Source organism: Astyanax mexicanus, chromosome 1 (genome assembly GCF_023375975.1).
Source record: "Astyanax mexicanus isolate ESR-SI-001 chromosome 1, AstMex3_surface, whole genome shotgun sequence".
NCBI classification, from domain to species: domain Eukaryota; kingdom Metazoa; phylum Chordata; class Actinopteri; order Characiformes; family Acestrorhamphidae; genus Astyanax; species Astyanax mexicanus.
In genome coordinates this window covers 72,109,132-72,130,555 of record NC_064408.1, presented here as the reverse complement: position 1 = coordinate 72,130,555, position 21,424 = coordinate 72,109,132, and the positions used below count along the sequence as shown (strand labels likewise).

At 39.7% G+C, this 21,424-nt stretch overlaps 1 protein-coding gene across 2 annotated transcripts in view; it reads left to right on the top strand.

Moving 5' to 3' along the window:
- The window catches only part of LOC103024968 (kelch-like protein 29), a 323,277-nt gene that overhangs the window by 241,464 nt on the left and 60,389 nt on the right, over positions 1-21,424 (top strand). For both annotated transcript variants that reach the window (XM_007229706.3, XM_049482708.1), the window contains one exon: positions 16,384-16,582. In XM_007229706.3, the coding sequence (XP_007229768.2) occupies positions 16,384-16,582 (199 nt within the window). The remainder of the gene's footprint in view (positions 1-16,383; positions 16,583-21,424) is intronic.

The following is a 21,424-nucleotide window of genomic DNA, read 5'->3' as shown; positions in this document are numbered from 1 at the left end:
TTTTTACAAACCAGAACTTTCAGCGTGTGAACATCCTCAGTGGGGATGCCCAACTGCCAAAAAAAAAAGAAAGCCCAGAGCAGATGTAAGAAGTGCATGAACATGAGAAGACTCTATAGGTGATTCATATTTAAAAACGGCAAAGCATAACACAGCACGGCCGACCACTGAGGCCTGGACGTGGAGCGCAGGTACAGGGTTGGAACGCTGGAGTGAAAGAATTGCCCTGTCTGAGTGAAAGCGTTAGGAGAAAGCGTTAGGAGAAGCCAAACCCCCTGAAGTGCCTCTGTTCCTTTAAGGATCAAAAAGATCTGTGTGCGAGCTCCAGACAGTTCTGTAGGGCCTCTTCAAAAATCTCTCTCTCTCTCTCTCTCTCTCTCCATATTAGAAAACTTTGGGTCTAGGAGAGGCCAGAAACTGGAGTGGTCAGCAACTTTTTTTATTTATTTATTTTTTTCAGGGCCTTGCCCTTTCTTTGTTCACTCTCCCCCCCCCCCCCCCAGAAGATTGGGGCTGCTTATAGCAGACATAAATAAGCGACGAGGCTCCACAGAGCTGCTGCTGCAGGAATCAGATATTCAGAGGCTGTGTGGCATGACATTAGGCTCTTTGGAGTCGTGATGGAGCGCGGTGGCTGTCTGAAATAGCTGAGGCGTGTGTGACAGAGCCGTCACATTCAGCTGCTGCTTAAGAAGCAGCTCACGCGCTTCCAGATTCAGACACACATTCGAGCGTTTCGCTATGAAATACTTCCTCCCCCTGGTCAGCGCTGGATGCTGAACGCAGCGGCAGGACATTGGGTCGTGAACACAATTTTGCCGTCTTTCTTTCTCCCACCCTCTCTTTCTAGCAGCTGGGCCAGACCAGACCGTGATGGAAGCGTTTTGATTGAAACTTGTGACATTTCCCAAGGATATATTGAGCCCAATTGTCACAGTCAGTGTACAGAAAAAAAAAAGAAGAAAAAAAAAAACATAAAGCCAAATGTGGAGTGTTGTGGCTCATAGCAAGCCTTTGTTGGTGTCAACGGTACAAATATGCAATTTTCGCTCTCTGTGAAACAGGGCCTAGGAGGACGTGTGAAGGAAAAGCGGCGCGTGAGAATGCAGGAGCGAGATACGGTTCCGATGAGAGAAGCGCCTGTGCCAGAGATGTGTGACAGAAACTGAGTTTAGTTTAAAAAAAAAAAAACGGAGCTTGTTTTTTTTGTCAGCATTATGAGTAAACAAGTCATTTTCTCGCTTCGAGCTAATTACCTCTGATTTAGCGCCCACTCCTTTGTGAGCAGCCTGACTACTTAGCTTAATTTCAGCCACCGTTCTGAAGCATTGCCGCCGTGTGAGATGATGTATGGATGCGCGTCGGGCCATTCTTCATCTCCTGTCTTAATTTGCATTAGTGTAACAAAATGAGTCAACACGCTTTTCCAGTAGTCACAACACTGCTCCCAAGTGACCTGCACGGAAGAGTAATGCAGCTGCGAATAGCTTATAGGGGTATATAAAGATTGTACACGCCATCAGAGTTATTGATCCTGCCCCAATGCCCCCCAATGAGCTCCTTCTTCTTCTTCTTCTTCTTCTTCTTCTTTTTCTGCCTCTCTTCTGCCTCACATCTAGAAGCTTTAGCTAATGAACGTTCACTCACGTGATAGTTTAGTTTTGCATTCCTCGTCCTGTGCAGTAATCATGACTGAAATAAACTGTGACGAATGTGAAAAAAAAGGAGCGAGGCGGCGGCCTGAGGCATCGCCCGTCAGTTACATTACATGTATACAGCAGCTGACCAATTAAATCTAAACCGTTCCAGTTCTAATAGGCACGTTCTATTTGCTGAGTCCAAACAGTAGATTAGCTGTCACTCAGAACTGGAGCTGCAGGCTGCTGGAGTAAACTCCCACTAGTGTAAACAGCGTGAAGCCAGGAGCGCCGAGCAGCAAGTTCACTCCCGCCGTGCTCTGGGAGCCTCAGTATCATCCATCTGCAGATCTGCAGAGAAGCAGCAGCAGCAGCAGCAGCAGCAGCAATACCAGACCTGCAGTTTCAGGGCATGCTGTTATTTTAGGCTTGCCCTCCCGTGGTGATTTGGGTTAAGGTTAGGGTTACATTGGCTACCTGTTTGTATTTATTAAGCTGCAAGCTAGCTGAATAATTGAAGTGTACTGAATGCACTCTTAAAATTGGGTTCTTTATGGAGTCCTTTTGTTTTGTTTATTGTTTTTTCCTTTTTTATTAGTGTTAATATACAGTTTCTTAGATTTTACCAAATTGAAAACCTCTGGAATATAATCAAGATGAAGATGGATGATCACAAGCCATCAAACCAAGCTGAACTGCTTGAATTTTTGCACCAGGAGTGGCGTAAAGTTATCCAAAAGCAGTCTGTAAGACTGGTGGAGGAGAACATGCCAAGCTGTAAATGCATTATTGCATGCATTAAAACTGTGATTAAAAACGGTTAAAAAAGGGTATTTCAAATATCAAATATTGATTTCTGAACTCTTTAAACTTTATAAATAGGAACTTTTTTGCATTATTTGCGGTCTGAAAGCTCTGCATCTTTTTTGTATAGCATTGTGAGAGCTGATGGGCTCACTGATGTAAAATGTTGTTTGGGTTGCTGACCATGTTTTCATGTGTTCTATGAGTTAGTTTTCCCATTGATTAATAGTGATTTTTTTTCTTTGATGGAGTCTTTTTTTAATAAGTTCAACAGTTACAGAATGATACAAACACACAGATCCATTTGATTGGTTAAATAAATAAATGACTTTTCCTGAAAGAGAAATGTACAGTATTTTATTATTATTTATTGTATTATGGAGAAACATTTGTGTATGATTCTTTGAAGAGCATTTTTGTAAGAACATGTTTTGTAAAATCCTTCCTAAATCTAGTAAATAATATTGCTCTAGACATTGCTCTTAAACCAGGCAGGATTGTTGAGTACTAGTCCTGAAGGATTTGTTAATCCTGTGTACAGAATGGTTTGATAATTGTCCTGTTTTACACACACAGTAATTCTGGTAGTAGTAATTCAGTTAAGTGTATTTGTACAAGAAAATGACTTCTAATGACTTAATGATTTCTCTATGTATAAAACCATGTAGAACTGTTTTATATTTTAAACGGTTTAAAAGCTTAAAGTGTTCTTTGCTCAGTAAACTGTCTTTTCTCTACGGGGCATTTTTTTTTATTATTTCAGTTTGGGCCAGAACATCAGTAGGTCTGATTCTGAAGCCTCTTCTAGAAGCTGAAAGTATGTGTTTGAAACTGCTGGTTCTCTCTTTAGCTATGCAGAAGGCTGTGTTTTCAGCAGCTGTGGGGAAAGTAAGAGTGAAGTGCTGACACACAGGCCTTCCCCCCGCTCCCCTGCTCCGTGCCCACAACCAAGGCCACATGCTTTCAATTAAGGCAGACCCCTCTCACTGCCAGCAGGCCCATTAACAACATGCCCCGGCCAATTCCAGCCTCTACTTTATCTTTACCTGCTGAGGCTGCGCGACAAAGGGCTTTGATTAATAGTGTCTCTGTTGAAGGAAGAGCTAATATGCGGTTGAAAAGAGCGCTTAATGATGCTTCTTACAGGACAGGGCGAATCAGTATTCACCCGATAAAGGTCCATCTAATCCAGTGGTCAGAGAATAACAATAGATGCGGCGCGATTGATGTTCTGTCCGTGTTCCCGCCAGATAGGACTTATTAGCCACGAGAGACGGGTCTGACATCTGAACATGAGGAAGAGACATTTTTCAATTTGCCGACCTGACACTGGATTTTACTCTCAAAAATGCATGTGCAGAAAGGGATTCTCAGGGTGTCTGAGGTTTATATTGATGGAGGGATTTTTGGAAATGTCTGTACAGTCTGTATTTATGTTAATCAATATTACCATACAAAAAAAAAAACATTTTTTTTTCCAGATGTGCCCTAGTTTGTAGAGATTGTAGAGTGTTGAAGAGCTTAAAGAGCTTGATATAAAGTTTCTTTACCCATTTAACGGTTCTTCGCACAATTTTTTTTACAAAAATAGTTCTTCAGGAAACAAAAAAACAATGGTTATTCTATGGCATTGCTTTAAGTACTCAAATATGTACTCATTATTCCCAACTAACAAATACAGATTCAAATAGGATCACTGTTCATTATTTTTTTTTAATCATTTGAAACATCTCAAAGCTTACATGTGTTCAAAATGGTTCAATTTAAGCAAAACTCATGTTTATGTGCTTTTATATTTCCAATTTGATCTTGACTGCCGCTATAAACACTTCAGTTGCAAAAAAAAATCCACCAGTTTTCGGTGATTCTTTTAAAAGATGTCAGGTATCAGGTATCATATGCGTCTAGAAGCCGTTTGGATGCCTCCTTTATTGTGATGTCACAATAAGGAAACCTGCATAGAACCACTCTGGATCCACCTGAGCCCCACCCACTAGTTCAGTTAAAGATCCGTAATTGTGGTCATTTTGATAGCCAGCAGACTTCGTCTGATGGTGGGATCTGTAGCAAGTCAGGGTAGGTCTGGGGCAAGTCAGCAGATGAGGGAGATGTACTTTCAAATAATGAGCTTTTTTTTTTTTTTTTTTTTTGCTTCTGTCGCAGTTGTCGACATATATGACAGCCCAATAAGGTTCCAGAAGGTTGTGTCCAGCAGGTTGTGTCCATGGTGGCCCTACATATGGTTGTCAGTGATGGGCCTTGAATGAGTTAAACCTGCGCTGTATTTAGGTTATACACTGCACACAGAGCATAGATGAGACCCGTGTGTAATTAAGGAAGGCCATTAACACACATATTAACACACTCTGAGCTCATGCCCACCTGGAACTCACCTAGCACAAGTTTCAACCATTTGAATCCAGCATAAGAATGTTAAATGGGAGGTAGTCATTATTAGAGATCACCTGTCATTGTTAGAAAGCACCTATCAAATACTGACGGATCAGTGATCAATACAAAACTTTACAAAGCTTTTGCTCAGTTGATTGACAGTAACTGACAGTAAATGACATACTGGTAAGTTGAGAAGTTGGGTGAGAAGTGAGGAAGTGTGAGTCATCCAGTCGAGCTCGTTTCATGGCGCTGAATATTTGAGTTAATTGAATTATATAAGTAAAGCCATGTACTAAGTGAGCCATCACTAAATTCCTGTGTAAGACTGCAGGGTTAGGGCAGCAGCTGCTGTATGGAGCAGGATCGGAGGCTGTAGACCATGGCTTCAGCGTTGTGTCTGTTTTGTGTTCATTATGGTTCAGAAGCAGAGTTCCAGGCGCCAGGCCAGCTGAAGCTCGCCGCCTCACTGCGCCCACTGCTTTCCTTCCCCCTCATACCTTTTATATTACTGTCTATCCTTCTCTCTGTTACTCTCTCTCTTTCTCTCTCATTCTCTCTGCCCAGAAGGGGAATACCCCCCGGATGAACTTTCCCTGTATGTGTGAGTGTGTGTGAGAGAGAGAGTGTGTGTATGTGTGTGTTAGTGTAAATGTGTGTGTGTGTGTGTGAGGGAATGTGTGGCCTGCTCATTCCTCTTTGCCTGGCTGAGGTTATATTTAAAAGGAGAATAAATAATGTCTCTCAGTGCAGGTATCATTTGTATAAAAACAACATGGGGCCATGTGATGACACTCATATATACACACACACACACTCACACACATACCCACACACACACACACATGCTGCGGTGCCCGCTGACAGCATGAAATGGAAAATTCTCAATGGGCATTTTTCATTTGTGTGAGGCCTCCCAGCATGCTCACACCTTGACTCTGTCATATCTGCCCAGCGTGCTGTCAGACTGATTATTCTCCACCTCAGCGTAAATACATCCTGCATGGCTCTCTCTCTGTGTGTGTGTGTGTGTGTGTGTGTGTGTGTTCAAGCATAGGTTAATATGGGTTTCAAATGAGGCATTTGAATCCCCCCATTTGTGTCATGTGTTTTGGGATGCGCTCATGTGTACAGCTTGTGAATAAGCGCTCGTGTGTGTAAGTAGCATACGTGTGCAGAATGCTCCCATTCTTATGTGTGTGTGTGTGTGTGTGTGTGTAAAAGTGTGGGTGTGTAAGAGTGTGTGTGTGGGTGTAAGAGACAGACAGAGAGATAGAGAGAGAGAGAGCTAGACAGACAGAGAAAGGCCGTGCTCCGTCTCTCTGGTAAGCCAATACGTCCTGCATTTTGGATGAGCTCAGTCTACGCACATACCTCCTTTGGGTGAATCCATCTTGTGTGTGTGTGTGTGTGTGTTAAAGTTTTTAATCTGGCCCTGTATTTACTCTGTCTGAGTCTGTTTTGCATGCGTCTTTGTTAAAACCTAAGAAAGGGGGATAAAATAGGAAGGCAAATCAGTACGAGTGTAAATATGCATTAATGCATTGTAATACATTGATCTGAAATGATGATTCAACAGCATTGAGTTTGAAATGCTAAAGGGGGATTAGAATACATTTTCATAATCTTCTATACATGAATAAAATGTGCTCTTTTTTGCCAAATGAAAATACTTAGATTATTTAAAGACATAAACACAACGAATGGTGTTTCAGTGTTGGCTCAGTGGTTAGAACACTGGGTTATTGATGACAGGGTTGTAAGTTTGATACCTGGGTTCGACAAGCCGCACATAACCCGATATTTTTCCACCACTCCTATATGTGTGTGTGTGTGTTTGTGTGTGTGTGTGCATCTCTAAAACAACATTGTAAAGTCTGGACTAAAAGTGGTATCATTTACACAAGTCCTCTCAATCGCAGGGAATAACAAAAGCAATTTGTATTTTTATATGAATTATTTGCACAGAGAGAAAAATCTCAAATCCCAATTTTCCATCTACCTCACATTTGTGCATGTGTGTAGCTGAAGAGGCACTGAATTAGATGGAAAAAGTAATTATGTGTAAAAGTTTGTTTTGTTACGAATCTGATGACGTCACCATCTTCAATTAGATAGTATATAGGAATCAAATGTGGACATAATTGCTTTTATAACTATTTCATTAATTGTTTGTTTTGGCAAAATGACAGGACAACTCTAAACAGTCATTTTTCATCCAGTACAGTTGTGTCTAATTCCACCCATTAGCCAGGACTGACTAACTCACCCCTAACTGCTAATGTTGCTAATTCTATCTGCTAGCATTAGCATCAGCAGGGCTTGAACTCGCAATTTCACAATCACAGAACAACATTTACGCCGATGTGCTTATCAGCAACCCTGATAAATGCTATATTTTAACATTAAATATGATTTTAATAAGACCATTTATCCAAAACAAACACAGCAGTCAAAATGAGCTTGCAGAAGTCCCTTTAGACCTTTAAGGGCGCTTTCACACCGGTTAAAATGGACTCTGGTTCATTTTTTTACCAGTTGTATGGTTTGATTGAGCAGGTGTGAAAACAGGAATCGTACTCTTTGACGATCTTGGGAGCGGTTCAGTTGTGATGAGTGTGGTCCGGTCTTGATCCGACCCAGCTATTAAATATATTGCTTTTATTTGAGCTAAACTACTGATAAGGTGCAGTTTAATCTAATATATGAGCCAGATAACACTAATTACTACAGCTATAAACAAACGCTGTCTCTGCTGCTCCATGCTGTTTACACACACAGTCTGTGCTGCTTTCATTGCTTGCAGCCGCACAACTTGTTTTAATACATGTACATCTGTGCTGCACGTCCTACTGAAAACACTGTGTTTGAAAGCACAGCGTGTCAGAGTTCTGTGTTAAAGCAGCTTCACACTGCACAGATATACGCCACAGACCAATCAGAGGACAGAATGTGGCCGTTTGGATTATTAGTGCATTTATTAGTAAATATTATGGGGCGTTTAGGTTAATGCCCGTGTGAAACCAAACCAAACAGAGGGAGAAATGCTCCAAGTAAATGAACTTATCAACTGATCTGGACCATAGAAACGTACTACAGGTGTGAAAAGGCCCTAGACTGAGCTGTGAAGCTATGAGGGCTGTTCAGAAACTTTATGATGCAGAACATAAATACATTTAAATATTGTAACAGATATGCAACAGAAATAACTGTCTCAAAATCTTACCAAAACGTTTCCAAACGGACTGTAATGAAGTTAAATTATTGTGAGGAACTGACAATGTTCTGCTGATCTTTTTTGATTGCTATGTCTGGTCTAAGTCTCGAGCATAAACACTCTGAATGCAGTTTCCATGTTCTCCAGACAGCCCCCCCCCCCCCCCCCAACTCCAGCCCACTTCCCCATCACAGTAATCAACACCTGCCAGCCACATTACAGAGCCAGAGTGAGAGCAGGTTCCTGAACGTCACCCAGCAGGTGCTAAAAGCATCCCCGGGCTGTGAGCCTCCAGGGCCATTAATGGCTGTGAGAGTGAGGCCGGCGCGGCTGTAGCCGGGGCCAACGCGAGGTGCTGGGATTAGCGCTTATTCACAGCTATGGAAGTGCTGTGCTGTTCTGAGCGAAGCCCATGAAGTGGAACAGCGGCGGAGCTGATTGAACAGCGGCTGACAGGGCCCTTTAACATTGATTGAATGTGTGCAGCAGATGTAATGTTGGTGTCAGGCTCATTGGCAAATTGAGCCTCGTGCATGGTGGGAATTCAAATACGGAAATTGGATACATGTAAACGAGTGGGCGTGAGCAAATGGGTGTCGAGAGGAAGAGAGTGTGTTTGTGTGTGTGTGTGTGTCAACTGGAAGTCAATAGGACAGAAACACAGGGTATATTGTAACTGTTTGAACTGAGGGAGCATGTTTAGACCCCAGTATCAGTTACTTATACTGTACCTGTGCACACACTCACAATCAATGACTATTGACTTAGATGCACATTTGACACACACCTCTCAACTGTGTTTAAAGCCCTTCTGTTTGCTTAACCTCTAAACATAGAGATTTATGACTCCTATTTAAAGCAGATGTCTGTAAGTTTTGGGGTTTAGAGCCCTCTCTGGTGAGAATGGGTAATTGCACCAAGCGTGTGGAAGAATCATTTTAAACTGGGGGGGTGTGATGCGGTCTCCTTTCAGAGCGTATAAATCCAATTCCAGGTCATGTTCATTCATAGAGAGAGAGAGAGAGAGAGAGAGAGAGCGCTCAGTCAGAAATTTCACTTCTTTTTTTTTGGTTTTACTATGGGTGAATAAGTTACTGAGCTCTGCGTTTCCCCTTCTGAAATCTTCATTGCTCCACCAGCAGCTCGCGTTGAGCCAGATCCTCTTTCAGAGGCTGTACGTGTGACATAAGTACATAAAGACGCGTGATGTGGTCAGAAAAACTTCCGCCAAAAGCAAACCAGACACCCCAGTTTTTAGAATGAATACAATGAATATATTAGGCTTAGCAGGGATGGTCAATTCAGCGCACTGGTACCATTGAACACAATATTTTGTCCCTTCTCCACCCAGAAATGCTTCTGCTTTCAGTTTATAAACAAAATGTTTAAACATGAACTATTCATATTTATTACATATTAATTGCATAATTAATTTCATAATTGTTTACAAAAAAAGTGTTTCAATTGCATTAGGTTTACAATTTTGTGTTGGTAAGTTGGTAAGGGTCTAAACCATATTTGTTTGTTTATTTGTTTTGTTTAGTATTGAAGCAAATTAATAAGCAAAACATTTTACACTTCTACACAACAAATGATTGCAAATTGTAGGGGTTTTAAATTTAAATTCTACAGTACTCCTTCTAGCCACTATTTTTGCTTTTTTTTTGTAAGGTATACAGTGGTATGAAAAATGTGTAAAAGTACCTTTACTTTGCTAAAATTCTACTTAAGTAAAAGTAAAGTTTTATTTATTTCTTTATATGTAAAAAAAAAAGTATAAATCATTAATTAAATAATTTGGACCTTTCAGGCAGTATTTGTTAAGACCACCCCATAAAACAGTTTCAAGAACAAGTGGCATACATTTCTATGATCTATTTTTTTCTTTACTGTTAAAAAGTTATGGTCATATAGGTGACTATAAAGCGTATTTTTATAGTTTTACAGTTCATAGTATTTTTTGACTTGCCATTGCTATGCTTTAACTGCTATTTACATGTTTTTTTTAACATTCTAGCAGATGTTCCTTATAAAACCTTTTTTTCATGAATTATGAATTATCGTGCATGTGCAGTGCTGTAAAGAAGCACATATTGATTGGTAGCATAACTCGCCTGCACAGCTTATTTACACAGCGTCTCTCCCTCTCTAATTTTTTTTTTTTTAATTCATGCAATTTGTTTTTTTCCCCAGCGTTTTATTTTTACTCAGTAACGGGGAGTTTTCCAATGTAGCAAAGTAAAGTACTTGTGTCAAAATGTATTTGGTTAAAAGTAAAATTACCTATTTTAAAAACTAATTAAAAAATTACAAATTACTCGTAAAATCTACTCAATTACTGTAATGTAAGTAAATGTAATTAGTTACTTTCCACTTCTGCCCTCTGATACCTTTCATGATTTTTCTTTATAAATCCTTGGTTGTTTGAATCAGCAATTTCAGGTAAATATATCATATAGCAGATGAACACAGTGATGTTTGAAAAGTGAAATTAAGTTTATAGGATTTACAGAAAGTGTGCAATAATTCTTTAAACAAAATTGGGGAGGTGCATATATTTGGGCACCCTTGCTGTTTATTGATTTAAATATGACTTAAATATCACTGTGTTGATCTGTTATATGATATATTTAACTGAAACTTATGATCTGAACAACCAATGATTTATAAAGGAAAATCATGAAAATGATCAGGGGTGCCGAAAGTTTTTCATACCACTGTACCTACATCACAATATACATCACAAATCCCTTGTGTTTCATCATTACTGCGACTGAAAAAATATAGTGCATCCAGCAAAAATACAAGCCTGAAACACATCCAATAAAAAAATAGCAAATATTGATAGTCATCAAATACTACTGAAACATATTACATTCACATCCTGTAATTCAGAATCTAGATGCTGGTTTATTCATTCTTTATTATTTTTGTTCAAAGATATTTCGAAACTTACCTTGTAAATTGTAAATGAAACCTTCTTTATTCATTTAAATGAACTTTTTAGACCAATTTTTAAAGTGAGCTTAACAGTTCCAGTAAACACAGTTAGAATCTGTACTAATGATTTTATGAGCCATGAGTAAAAGACAGATAATGTAAAACAAATATATAAGTCTATGATTTTATCAGTGATGCAACTTTAAAAAAAAGTTAAAGTTTAAAAAATGGAAGTAATATCATCAATTCTTCAGAAATGATCATTACTGTATTGCAAGCGAGGTTGTGGTTTAAGAAGTAAGGAAGAGCAGGCGATATGTGTGTGAAGAAGACAAATCCAAAAATTGTGTGTTCAGTGAACAGCAATGAAAACTTACTAGAAAGCAGCTCTTTTTTAGATGATCATTAACTAGAGACTCTAGTTATCATTAACTAGAGAAACAGTTTAAAGTAACAATCAATGGAATAAAAGGAGGAGTTAAAAGATACTAATAAACACTGATTTAGTTAGTGTATTGTTGTGTAGTGTTGTGTAGTGTTGTACAATTTAAGCTTGAGTTTCTCCAGTCCAGTGCTGTGTGCAATGAACAAGCTAAATTTGAGCATGTCAGCATGGTGAGGTTGGTCAGGGTGAACCAGTATTAATCCCTGACCAGAACATGCTGCCCTAAACACTGCTGAGTGCTCCACATGCCTGTAAAAGCTATTTCATCTGAAGCAGGTAGGTATGCTGAGGACTGCAGCACCTGGGTCTGTCTACCACACACTTTCAGATCGCTCTGGACTTTAATACCCCATCACAGGGCAGCTCAGTCCTCTCACTGTGTTGATTTTAGCAGTTGGACTGGTCACCACATGGGTCATAATTGCAGAGACAGTTCTGTATGAGGTCCAGCTGAACCCATCCATAATTCATCAGGTCCAGAATCCGCCTCCCTGTGGCATGTTTTTTCCTGTCCTTCAGGCTGAAACGTGTAACTTTTTTTTTTTTTTTCCTCTCGCTCCATCCGCACTCCCCTCCTAGAGGATTGCATATTTTAGTGCAATCATTTAATCGCCTGCTGCAGGACGGCGAGCTCGCGAGTATCAGCGTTTTTGTAGCGAGTCAGATTTACGAGCAGGAGCAGAAATCCCCCCGCTGCCTGTTAAAGCTCTCGCCCGGTCCCCGGCGGCGGCTCGGCCCGGGAGCTGATGATTATTTTCTCTAACCGCTCCAAAGCTGTTTGGCTGAGCTGCACCACTGGCAGGGGCTGTGGAGGAGGGGGGTAGTGGGAGGGAGAGGGGCAGGCAGGGCACTACACTACCTTTCAGAAGAGTCTGGAGTCACTGTTCACAAGTTTAGAATTAGTGTTTACAAGAATATTAAAATGTACCTAGAGTTTGTTCTCACACACCTTTAAAAAGTTTATTTTAAATCTTTTGTGATATCAAGATTGCAGTGTTGATTAACAGCATGTTTATTGTATGGCATTTTGCCTAATTTTACATGTGTTACAATAATACAGAATGTCTTTACCTGCACACAGTGGAAGGGCAGTAGCAATACATGACATATTTTAGACTGTTTATACATACACATACACTTATATGTACAAAAAGATAATTTTGTAATAAGTTTGTAAAGATGAAATCAGTCCTAAGCTGTTTTACATTTTTAACTCCTGTTTTCCAATCTGAGAGGTTACCATATAAATAACATGTTACCATGATCAGAATGCAAAATAATCAAAAATATACTGTAGATGCTTCTAAAATAGATTAGAGCTGCACAACAGTAGGACATATTATAACAACATTTAAACCTTATAAATAGCTTGTTGTTGGGTTTTAAATAATTTATTATCATTCACACAGTATTCAAACATTAAATAAAATAACCATACATTCTGTACAATGTACAAAGTTTATTAAGGAACATTTAGGGTGCTGATCTGAGGAACCTTCAATAACGCTTTTTAGAATAAAAACATTTCCTGAAGGTTTCATTAGGTGCCTTAAATTCTCTTAAGTAGGTTCCTTAAAGCACTTTAAAGGGGTTCCCACAGTTTAAAACTGAAGAAGTCTGAAGATACCTTAAATAATACAGTGTACTTGCTATTATAGTACACAATAAAAAAATGGCTTTTCTCTTTTACTAACATTTCTAAATGGTTTTGCATATATCACATACTGTATATTACATACTGTAAGCCAAAATAAGAAAAGCACATAGAAGGAGTGGGTATGTCTTATATCAGTACAATTTTATAGCAACTGATATTAAACAGAACAGCAGTAAGTAATCTGCACTTGCCAGTCAGATATGTGCTGTGAATAAGCTGTGAAATAACAATAATATCTACAATATGCATCCAACAATAAATATATAGATATATAGATATAAAGCTAACTATTTAGATAGATAAGAAAAGAAGAACCCAAGGAAAGCACAGAGTGTTCCAGGTCCACATGCTACAATACCGTCCAAGAGTTGGAACTCTTCTGGCTGCAGATTTTATAAGTTATAGAGTTATAGAGTATCTCTGAGGCAGGATTCTGGGTTCTATAGAGTTACTATGAGTTACTATGGTGAGTTATTCCGTTCTTAGGAATGGTAATGTATGCTGTGGCATTTTTTATTTTTTTTAAGATCAGTGCTTACTGTTCTCCAGTCATTAGGCAGCTCGACCGCCGTCTAATCCTCCATCCCTCAGTCAGGATGCAGCAGTGCCGCTGATGACCTGCTGGGGATGTATTCTGTGCTCTAAAGCCACCGGCCGTTTTACATTTCAAATTAACACCTTCACTCTGAAAGCCAGCACACGTGCACGGCCCGGCGTTTCAGCGTTTTGCTAGCGAAGCCGTATCGAGGCCAACTTGGCGTGAATTACAGCAGGAAGTTTAGTTACAGGCCACGTTTGGGAAGTGATTTAGCAGGAGTGAGTATATGTAGGACAAAGGATTGAAGTGCAGCCAAGACTTGGCAAACATGTCAAATAGCTCCGAGGCCATTCCTTGGACTTGGCCTCCAGCCCCGCATTGTTTGTGCAACAAAATTTTGGATAAACAGGTCATTTTAAGAGGGGGGGGGGCTGGAGAGGAATAGCTGGAAGGCGTCGGCGCATGGAGAGGCTGGTGAGGAAATGTCGAGTGCGGCTTGAACAAATCTCGGGTGAGTCTGAAGTGAGAGCGGCCGTTGTGCCAAGGTCCAAACAGGTGAAGCCTGGCGCTCTCCGACTCTTCCTGCAGCTCTGGCTCTGAAAGAGAACACGACCCAGGTGTCGGAACAGGCCACATGTGTGAACAGGCCTTACGCAAGAGGCGCTGCGCTGGCCTGGGGTCAGCCCAGCCTGCGTTCCTGTCTGCCCCTGTTTACAGCGGCCAACGGTAATACAAGCAAACACCCTGCAGAGCCCACAGACCCCCCCACTCTCCACAATCAAGCCCTCCGCCTGCAGAGCCCCTCACCATAGCAACTCCTGTCAGACCTGCTCGTCCCCAGAGACAGCCGGCGAACACACACACACATACGCACTCTCGTGGGAGTATCTGCCATCTCTGATGCCGCTGATATGACAAAAGGATTGATTGACAGACGATAGAGTGAAAGTGATCTGAAATAAAGAGGTGTTTGAAAGGCTAATCTCACTAGAACTTGACCCTCAAATGACTCTATTTAAAGGAAGACACTTCAGGGAACACTGCATTTTCCCTCTTTTTACTATTTTCTTCAGTTTAAAGTGAACATTGCTCAAAATGTTCCATTTACCAACCATTTACCTGTATGAATGAATGAATGAATACATTTATGTAATTATTTAAAAGTATAATATAATATCATTTAGGATAAAAAAAATATTAAAACACAGTAAAGCCCTAAAACTCTAAAACATATTTCTATTTTTTATTTCCACAATAAATAAAATCTATTTACACAATTCATTAATTCAGCCTATTTTCGATCAGTCATAGTTGTAAAGTCATTAAGTATAAACATCCATTTGTAACTGCAGAGCAGAAGATGGGGGATTATTAAAGCTCATCAATTTAAGCAAATATATCCTTGAAGATGCGCAAAACATGCAGAAGTACAAAAGTATGACAAATGATGGTCATATTTGTGGGAGTGCTGCTGCATAGTAGAAAAGTGCACTACTATTTTGAAGTCTGCTAGGTTTTGATAAAGGCCTTAATAAGTGTTTTGTTCAGTAAAATGCCATTTTTATATGCCTTTCTATCCACACCCATGTCATCTGCTGAACATCTGCTGGTGTTGGTCCACTGTGTTATATCAAGTCCAAAGTCAGTGCAGTGTTTTCCTGTAAAAAAAAATCTTACAAAACTTCATGCCTCCCTCTGCTGAGTTTTATGGAGGTGAATATTTTATTTTCCAGCAGGACTTCCAATACTGCCAAAACTTCCAGTATGTTTTATATAATATTCAAATTTTCTGAGATATTGATTTTTGTTTTTTCATTGACTGTAAGACAGAATCATTAATAATTACGTAATCACTCTGTGATTATTTACGGACAGTAAACTACAGACTCTCTGTGTAATACATCCATTTAATATGTGAGATTTACATTTTGAACTGAATTACTGAAATAAACTACCTTTTCAATGATATTCAGTTTTTTTTAGATGCACCTGTATGTTTTGTTTTCTAGTAAAAAAAAAACTTTTTATTTGAATAACTTGCTGTTAAAATGTAATTGAGGTACATTCATATATATATATATATATATATATATATATATATATATATATATATATATATATATATATATATATATATATATATATATATATATATATATATATATATATATATAAGGGATCTTATTATATCTACCTTACAATTAACTTACGGGGGCCCCGGTGTAGCATGTGACATACAGCATGGCACTGTCTCACTTCCCAATAGATCCAAAAAAGTTCGGTCACAGTCATGTGGTAGAGTTACGACAACATTTGATTGGTTTCAGGTTTAATATATTATTTCATTCGTTTACTTTGATGTATAATTTTAAATGTGTTGCAAACTGAAACAACATCTACCTGCAATCATTTGCTGTCTTCTTATTGATCTCCCCAGATTTAGTTAGTTATAATTAGTTTCCAAGAGAAAAAGATTTAGAAGAATGTTTTTTTTATTTTTTTTTTTAGCTTTTTGCCTTTTGGAGGTCAGTTCATCTACTGCAGAAATATGTGTAATGTGTCCTAAAGACAAAAAGAAACAGTGTAGCTCTAAACAATGTAATGAGGCTGGGGAATTATGTAAATATGAATGCCTACAGAAAATGAATAATAAATAAAAAGCAATGTTTTGGATAAAGAGCTTTACTGTGCCCTCTTTAAAAGTCAAGATGTGTTGATTTCAGACCCTCCTTTCTTCTTCTCTGTCTCTAACAGCACATATCCGAGTTGCTGGCAGTAGTGAGGCTGCCGTTCATTCACCCCAGCTATCTGCTGAATGTGGTGGACAACGAGGAGCTGATCAAGTCGTCTGAGGCCTGCCGAGACCTGGTGAACGAGGCCAAGCGCTACCACATGCTGCCACACGCACGGCAGGAGATGCAGACGCCCCGCACTCGGCCACGGCTGTCTGCAGGTACTGCACAAACATCTGTGTCACTTCCAGCTTCTCTTCTCATTCCTCGTTCCTTATGCTGGGAGAAATAGTGTTAAGTACATATATTTTCCACAGTGATTCGGACCATAGTTTGAGCCATTCCTTGTTATTACAGATATTCAGTGCATAAATAGGAGGTTAGCGCTCCCTTAATCTCAATATAATGCATCAGAAATGTCATACGAAATGATGGCTGTTACACCCAAACAGTGCAGTAAATGTTAAACAAGTAGTTCTGCAACAGAGGGCTGAATATAAATTCTGTCTGTTAGAGACACATAATGCACTGTTTGGGTGTAAAAGCTGTTATTTTATGGCTCGCATTTTGTGCATTACACAGGGAGATGGAGCAATTCAATATTCAGCATTAGTTTCCTTTATGGTGTTTATTTTTGTTCAAAAACCTTAAAAATGATGGTGCGCAAAATTCTTCTGTTTATTCAGCACATATTCACACATTTTCAAAATAACGTGTCCTGTGAACCAGTAAGGTTATTATAGTTATACAGCACTGTGCTAACCTTTTAGGCACCTGTGAAAATTACAATTTTGAAGCTCTTTTTTCTGAGCAGTAAGTGTTTTATGTCATCGCTGAGTTTATTAAAACATCTTCAAAGCTCTCCTCGTGGAGTCTAGTATAATGTACAGTTATGATCTTATCAACAGCTGGTTTGGTTATCAGTTTTTAATGATCGTAAATCAATTCTTTGATTTTACCAAATTGAAAACCTGTGGAATATAATCAAGAGGAAGATTGATGATCAAAACAAGCCGTCAAATTAAGCTGAACTGCATGTATTTGTGCACCAGGAGTGGTGTAAAGTTATTCAAAAGCAGTGTGTAAGACTGGTGGAGGAGGACATGCCAAGATGCATAAAAACTGTGATTAAAACCATGTTTTTTCCACCAAATATTGATTTCTGAACTCTTAAAACTTTTTGATCTTATCAACACTTGGTTTGGTAATCAGTGCTTAATGATGGTAAATCAGGATGGTGAACTAGTGATGGAACTGAACACATCCACCGGGTTGATTTTTGGGGGCATCCAAGAGAAATCTAACACTAAACTTTGTTCAGTAACACTTTACTTGGATGGTTCATTTTATGGCCTTGCTGGTTTTTAACTAAAATGAAATGATCATTCAACTGAATGTCTGTTAAAAGCAACTTAACCTTATGTTACATTTAAATGATTTAAAATAGAATCTAAACCTAAACCTAATCCTAAACTTTACCTTAACCTAAACTTTAAATCTAACTCTAAACCCAATGCTAAAATGTTAAGATTAGAGTTTGGGTTAGAGTTGGATGTTGGGTTACGTTCAATAGAGAATCATTTATTTTTGCCTTTCAGTTCAATTGCATTTAATAGACAATGTTATTTGAATGTCAGTTGAGCATCAGAGAGGCCAAAAAATACCATAAAAACCATGCAAGTAAAGTATTAGCCGTTGTTCTTCAGACTCACTTAAAGGTATACATACAGCTCTGGAAAAAAAGAAGAGACCACCTTAAAATGTATGAGTTTCTTTGATTTTAACAAATTGAAAACCTCTGGAATATAATCAAGAGTGGCATAAAGTTATCCAAAAGCAGTGTGTAAGACTGGTGGAGGAGAACATGCCAAGATGCATAAAACTGTGATTAAAAACCAGGGTTATTCCAACAAATATTGATTTCTGAACTCTTGAAACTAAATTTTCTGCAAATAAATGCTCTAAATGACAATATTTTTATTTGGAATTTGTTGTCTGTAATTTATAGGATAAAACAACAATGTTGATTTTACTCAAACATAAACCTACAAATAACAAAATCAGAAAAACTGATTCAGAAACTGACGGTGTCTCTTAATTTTTTCCAGAGCTGTACATGTTTGTTACTGTATACTGTATGTATATTCGTTCGCATCTTGGTATCTTGGCAAAAGCACTTTTATTGCTGTGATAAATGGTTATGAATAATGTTCTTAGGTGCCTAAAACGTTTGCACAGTACTGTACGGTATATTCTTTCTACTCTGTTTTTTTGTGTGGTTGTTTTTCTGCTCTTGCGCGCTTCATTTCTGCTTCTGATAGCTCCTCATTTCTGTTCCAGGAGAGGTAATACTAAATCCATCTGCTTTTTACAGTCATTTTCTGTTGAGCCAGTTCATAAGTACTGGTTTTTCTCGGGTTGATATCAATGATAACATTTTTTTCAGCATCGGAAAAACAGTGAAGTCTAGTTCTTTTTTTTCTTTTACAGTTATTAGTTCTTATCCTGCCTTCCAGCATCAGAAATGAAAGCATGACGACATCTCCTGATGTATTGTCTGTTTGTCTGCCAGTCCGTATCACAAATAAATTACTCTTCAGTGTGTTTTACTCTGGCAACCCAACAGAAAATGTACTGGATGGATCTTGCGGGTCAATCTGAAGGAATGGTGAAAAATGTACTGGATCAACAAGAGGGTTTCTTCTCTAAGTGAAGCATAGTGGACTAGAAGTTGCCACGAGGGGGGACACTGCAGTGAAATATAGACTCTTGCAATGACCAGTATGACCAATTTAAAGTCACAGAGTCGACACAGTGCGCCTTGTTACTGTCTGTTTCTGCACTTCAGATATGTTGATTGCTTTAGTTTTTGATGGAGTCACTCTGAGCCACCATAAACTATGATAAGTGTACATTTCTGATACAGTCAGGTCTTTACATGGAGCTCTGCGAGTCGTTCTCACAATCCCATGGTGCCCAGTGTCCACGGACTCCGCAGCTTGGTCGGAGCAGATGCCGTGAGTGGTGTATGGATTTATTTAGTCCTTATGTACTGTGGCCCTCTCTCTCCCTGACTGTTATTGATCGCAGTCCAGTGCAATATGCGAGCAATGAAGCGCTGTCTGAATAGACTGAGAAAGTTTTCTCTGAGGATAGATATTGTACACAGCGCCTCTCTCTCGCGCGTTTTTTTTTTTTTGCCTTGTGCTGTTTCTCCATCTTCAAAGTCATTTTGAGTCTCGTGTAAAGGCTTGATTGAGAACACAGACCAGGGAAGGGTTTTTATTGTAGCGGCCAAGCGGAACGGCCAAACCGTCCAACCAAAACACAGCACTGCCCGCTCTCACCAGTGGTAAACATGCAGACATTTCTTAATAAACGTCTCTAAAAACCCTCCATAAATACCAGCCATAGTCTCTGGTCATGCGCATACTCTGTTGGTTTACACCATTAAATCAGATATTTATGGAAATAAGCAGCCACAGTCGAGGAGCAAATTGCTTTCGGGCTCGGAGATTTTTCCTACTCATCTGCCAGAACTTGAGGCTTTCCTCAATAAAGCAGTGTTTAATTATCCTCTGAAAGCTATTACAGGCTTAGCTTAAGCGCAGTGTCAGTGCACAGAGCATATTTTCTGCTCTGAGGAATTAAGGTAATTGCTAAACAAATGTCATGTTGTGGAAGAGTTAAGGCCGCTTGCGTTTCCGCCCAAGGTGCAGACGGTAAACAGACAGTGGCAGCCTCCATCTCTGAATGCCTGTTGCACTTAAAGCGAATGATTGATTTCCGAGTGGGAGGGAAGCTTTGTTGGGCTGAGTGATGCTAACCAGTCTGGGCATCTATTAGCTGCTGTAACGGATCTAGCAGTTAGTGTTCTCTTCCATGTGTGTTTAGCCGTCCAGTGATCATTGCGAAGATGTGGTTAGCTGGTTAAAGACACAAGGCACATGCTAGCCTTTATTCTCACAGCACTGGTTATCTGATGAGGTAATGAATTAGAAATTAAAAACTGGAAGGCCTGTCACGATAATTGCATTATTGACTTAATTTAACTTAATTTTCACAAAAATCATCAGTGCGCATTATAGTCCAGTGCGTCTTATTTACCCGGCCAATTACCCAACCCTACCCTCATTAGGACTCCCCCTATCACTAGTGATGCCCCAACACACCAGGAGGGTGAAGACTAGCACATGCCTCCTCCGATACATGTGAAGTCAGCCAGCACTTCTTTTTGAGCTGCTGCTGATGCAGCGCGCTCGGAGGTAAACGCAGCAGCTCGGTTCCGGTACATCAGCTCACAGACGCCCTGTGCTGCGGACATCACCCTAAGATTAATGTGGGGAGAGAGCACCATCTACCCACCCGGAGGGAGCAGGGCCAATTGTGCTCACTCTGATAGCAAAGCTGAATAAGCGGGGGTTCAAACCTGTGACCTCCCACTCATAGTGGCAGCGCTTTAGACCGCTGGACCACTTGGCGCCCTTATTTATGAATTTTAACAGTCAGGTTGTAAGGAGCAGTAAAGTCACTCTGCTGAAGTGCAGTGTTATACAAGAGTTTCAGTTTAGTTCTCCAGCACAGAGGCTGGAGTAGCATTAGCATTAACAGCTAACCACTATTTCCCCGTTTAGAGGTGAGTATTATTGGCCTGTAGCCTGCTGCTAACCTCAGCTAGCACTGCTGGAGCAGCATTAGCATTACGTGCTTGTGGTTAGCTGCTAATGCTGATGCTCCAGCCTTAGTACTGGAGAAATTCGGTAATGTAAGCTTACTATAAATAAATGGAAGTGCTTTACTAACCCAAATAACAAGTTTTCAGCCACCACCCAGCGGCGAGACCTGCTGAATTGAAGGTTTCTAATAGTGTCTCTTAAAATGTGGCTTATGTATGAAAATAGAGCAGAACATTTATGTTTATTTACAGTGCGCCTTATATCCAGTGCCCCTTATAAGCAGCAGTTGATGTATAAATCCAGAAGGTTTGGGAGCTGAACACCGGTGATGTACTGTGCTGTACGCACTACCCTCTGCAGGGATTGCTGCTCGAGGGAAGTACAGTT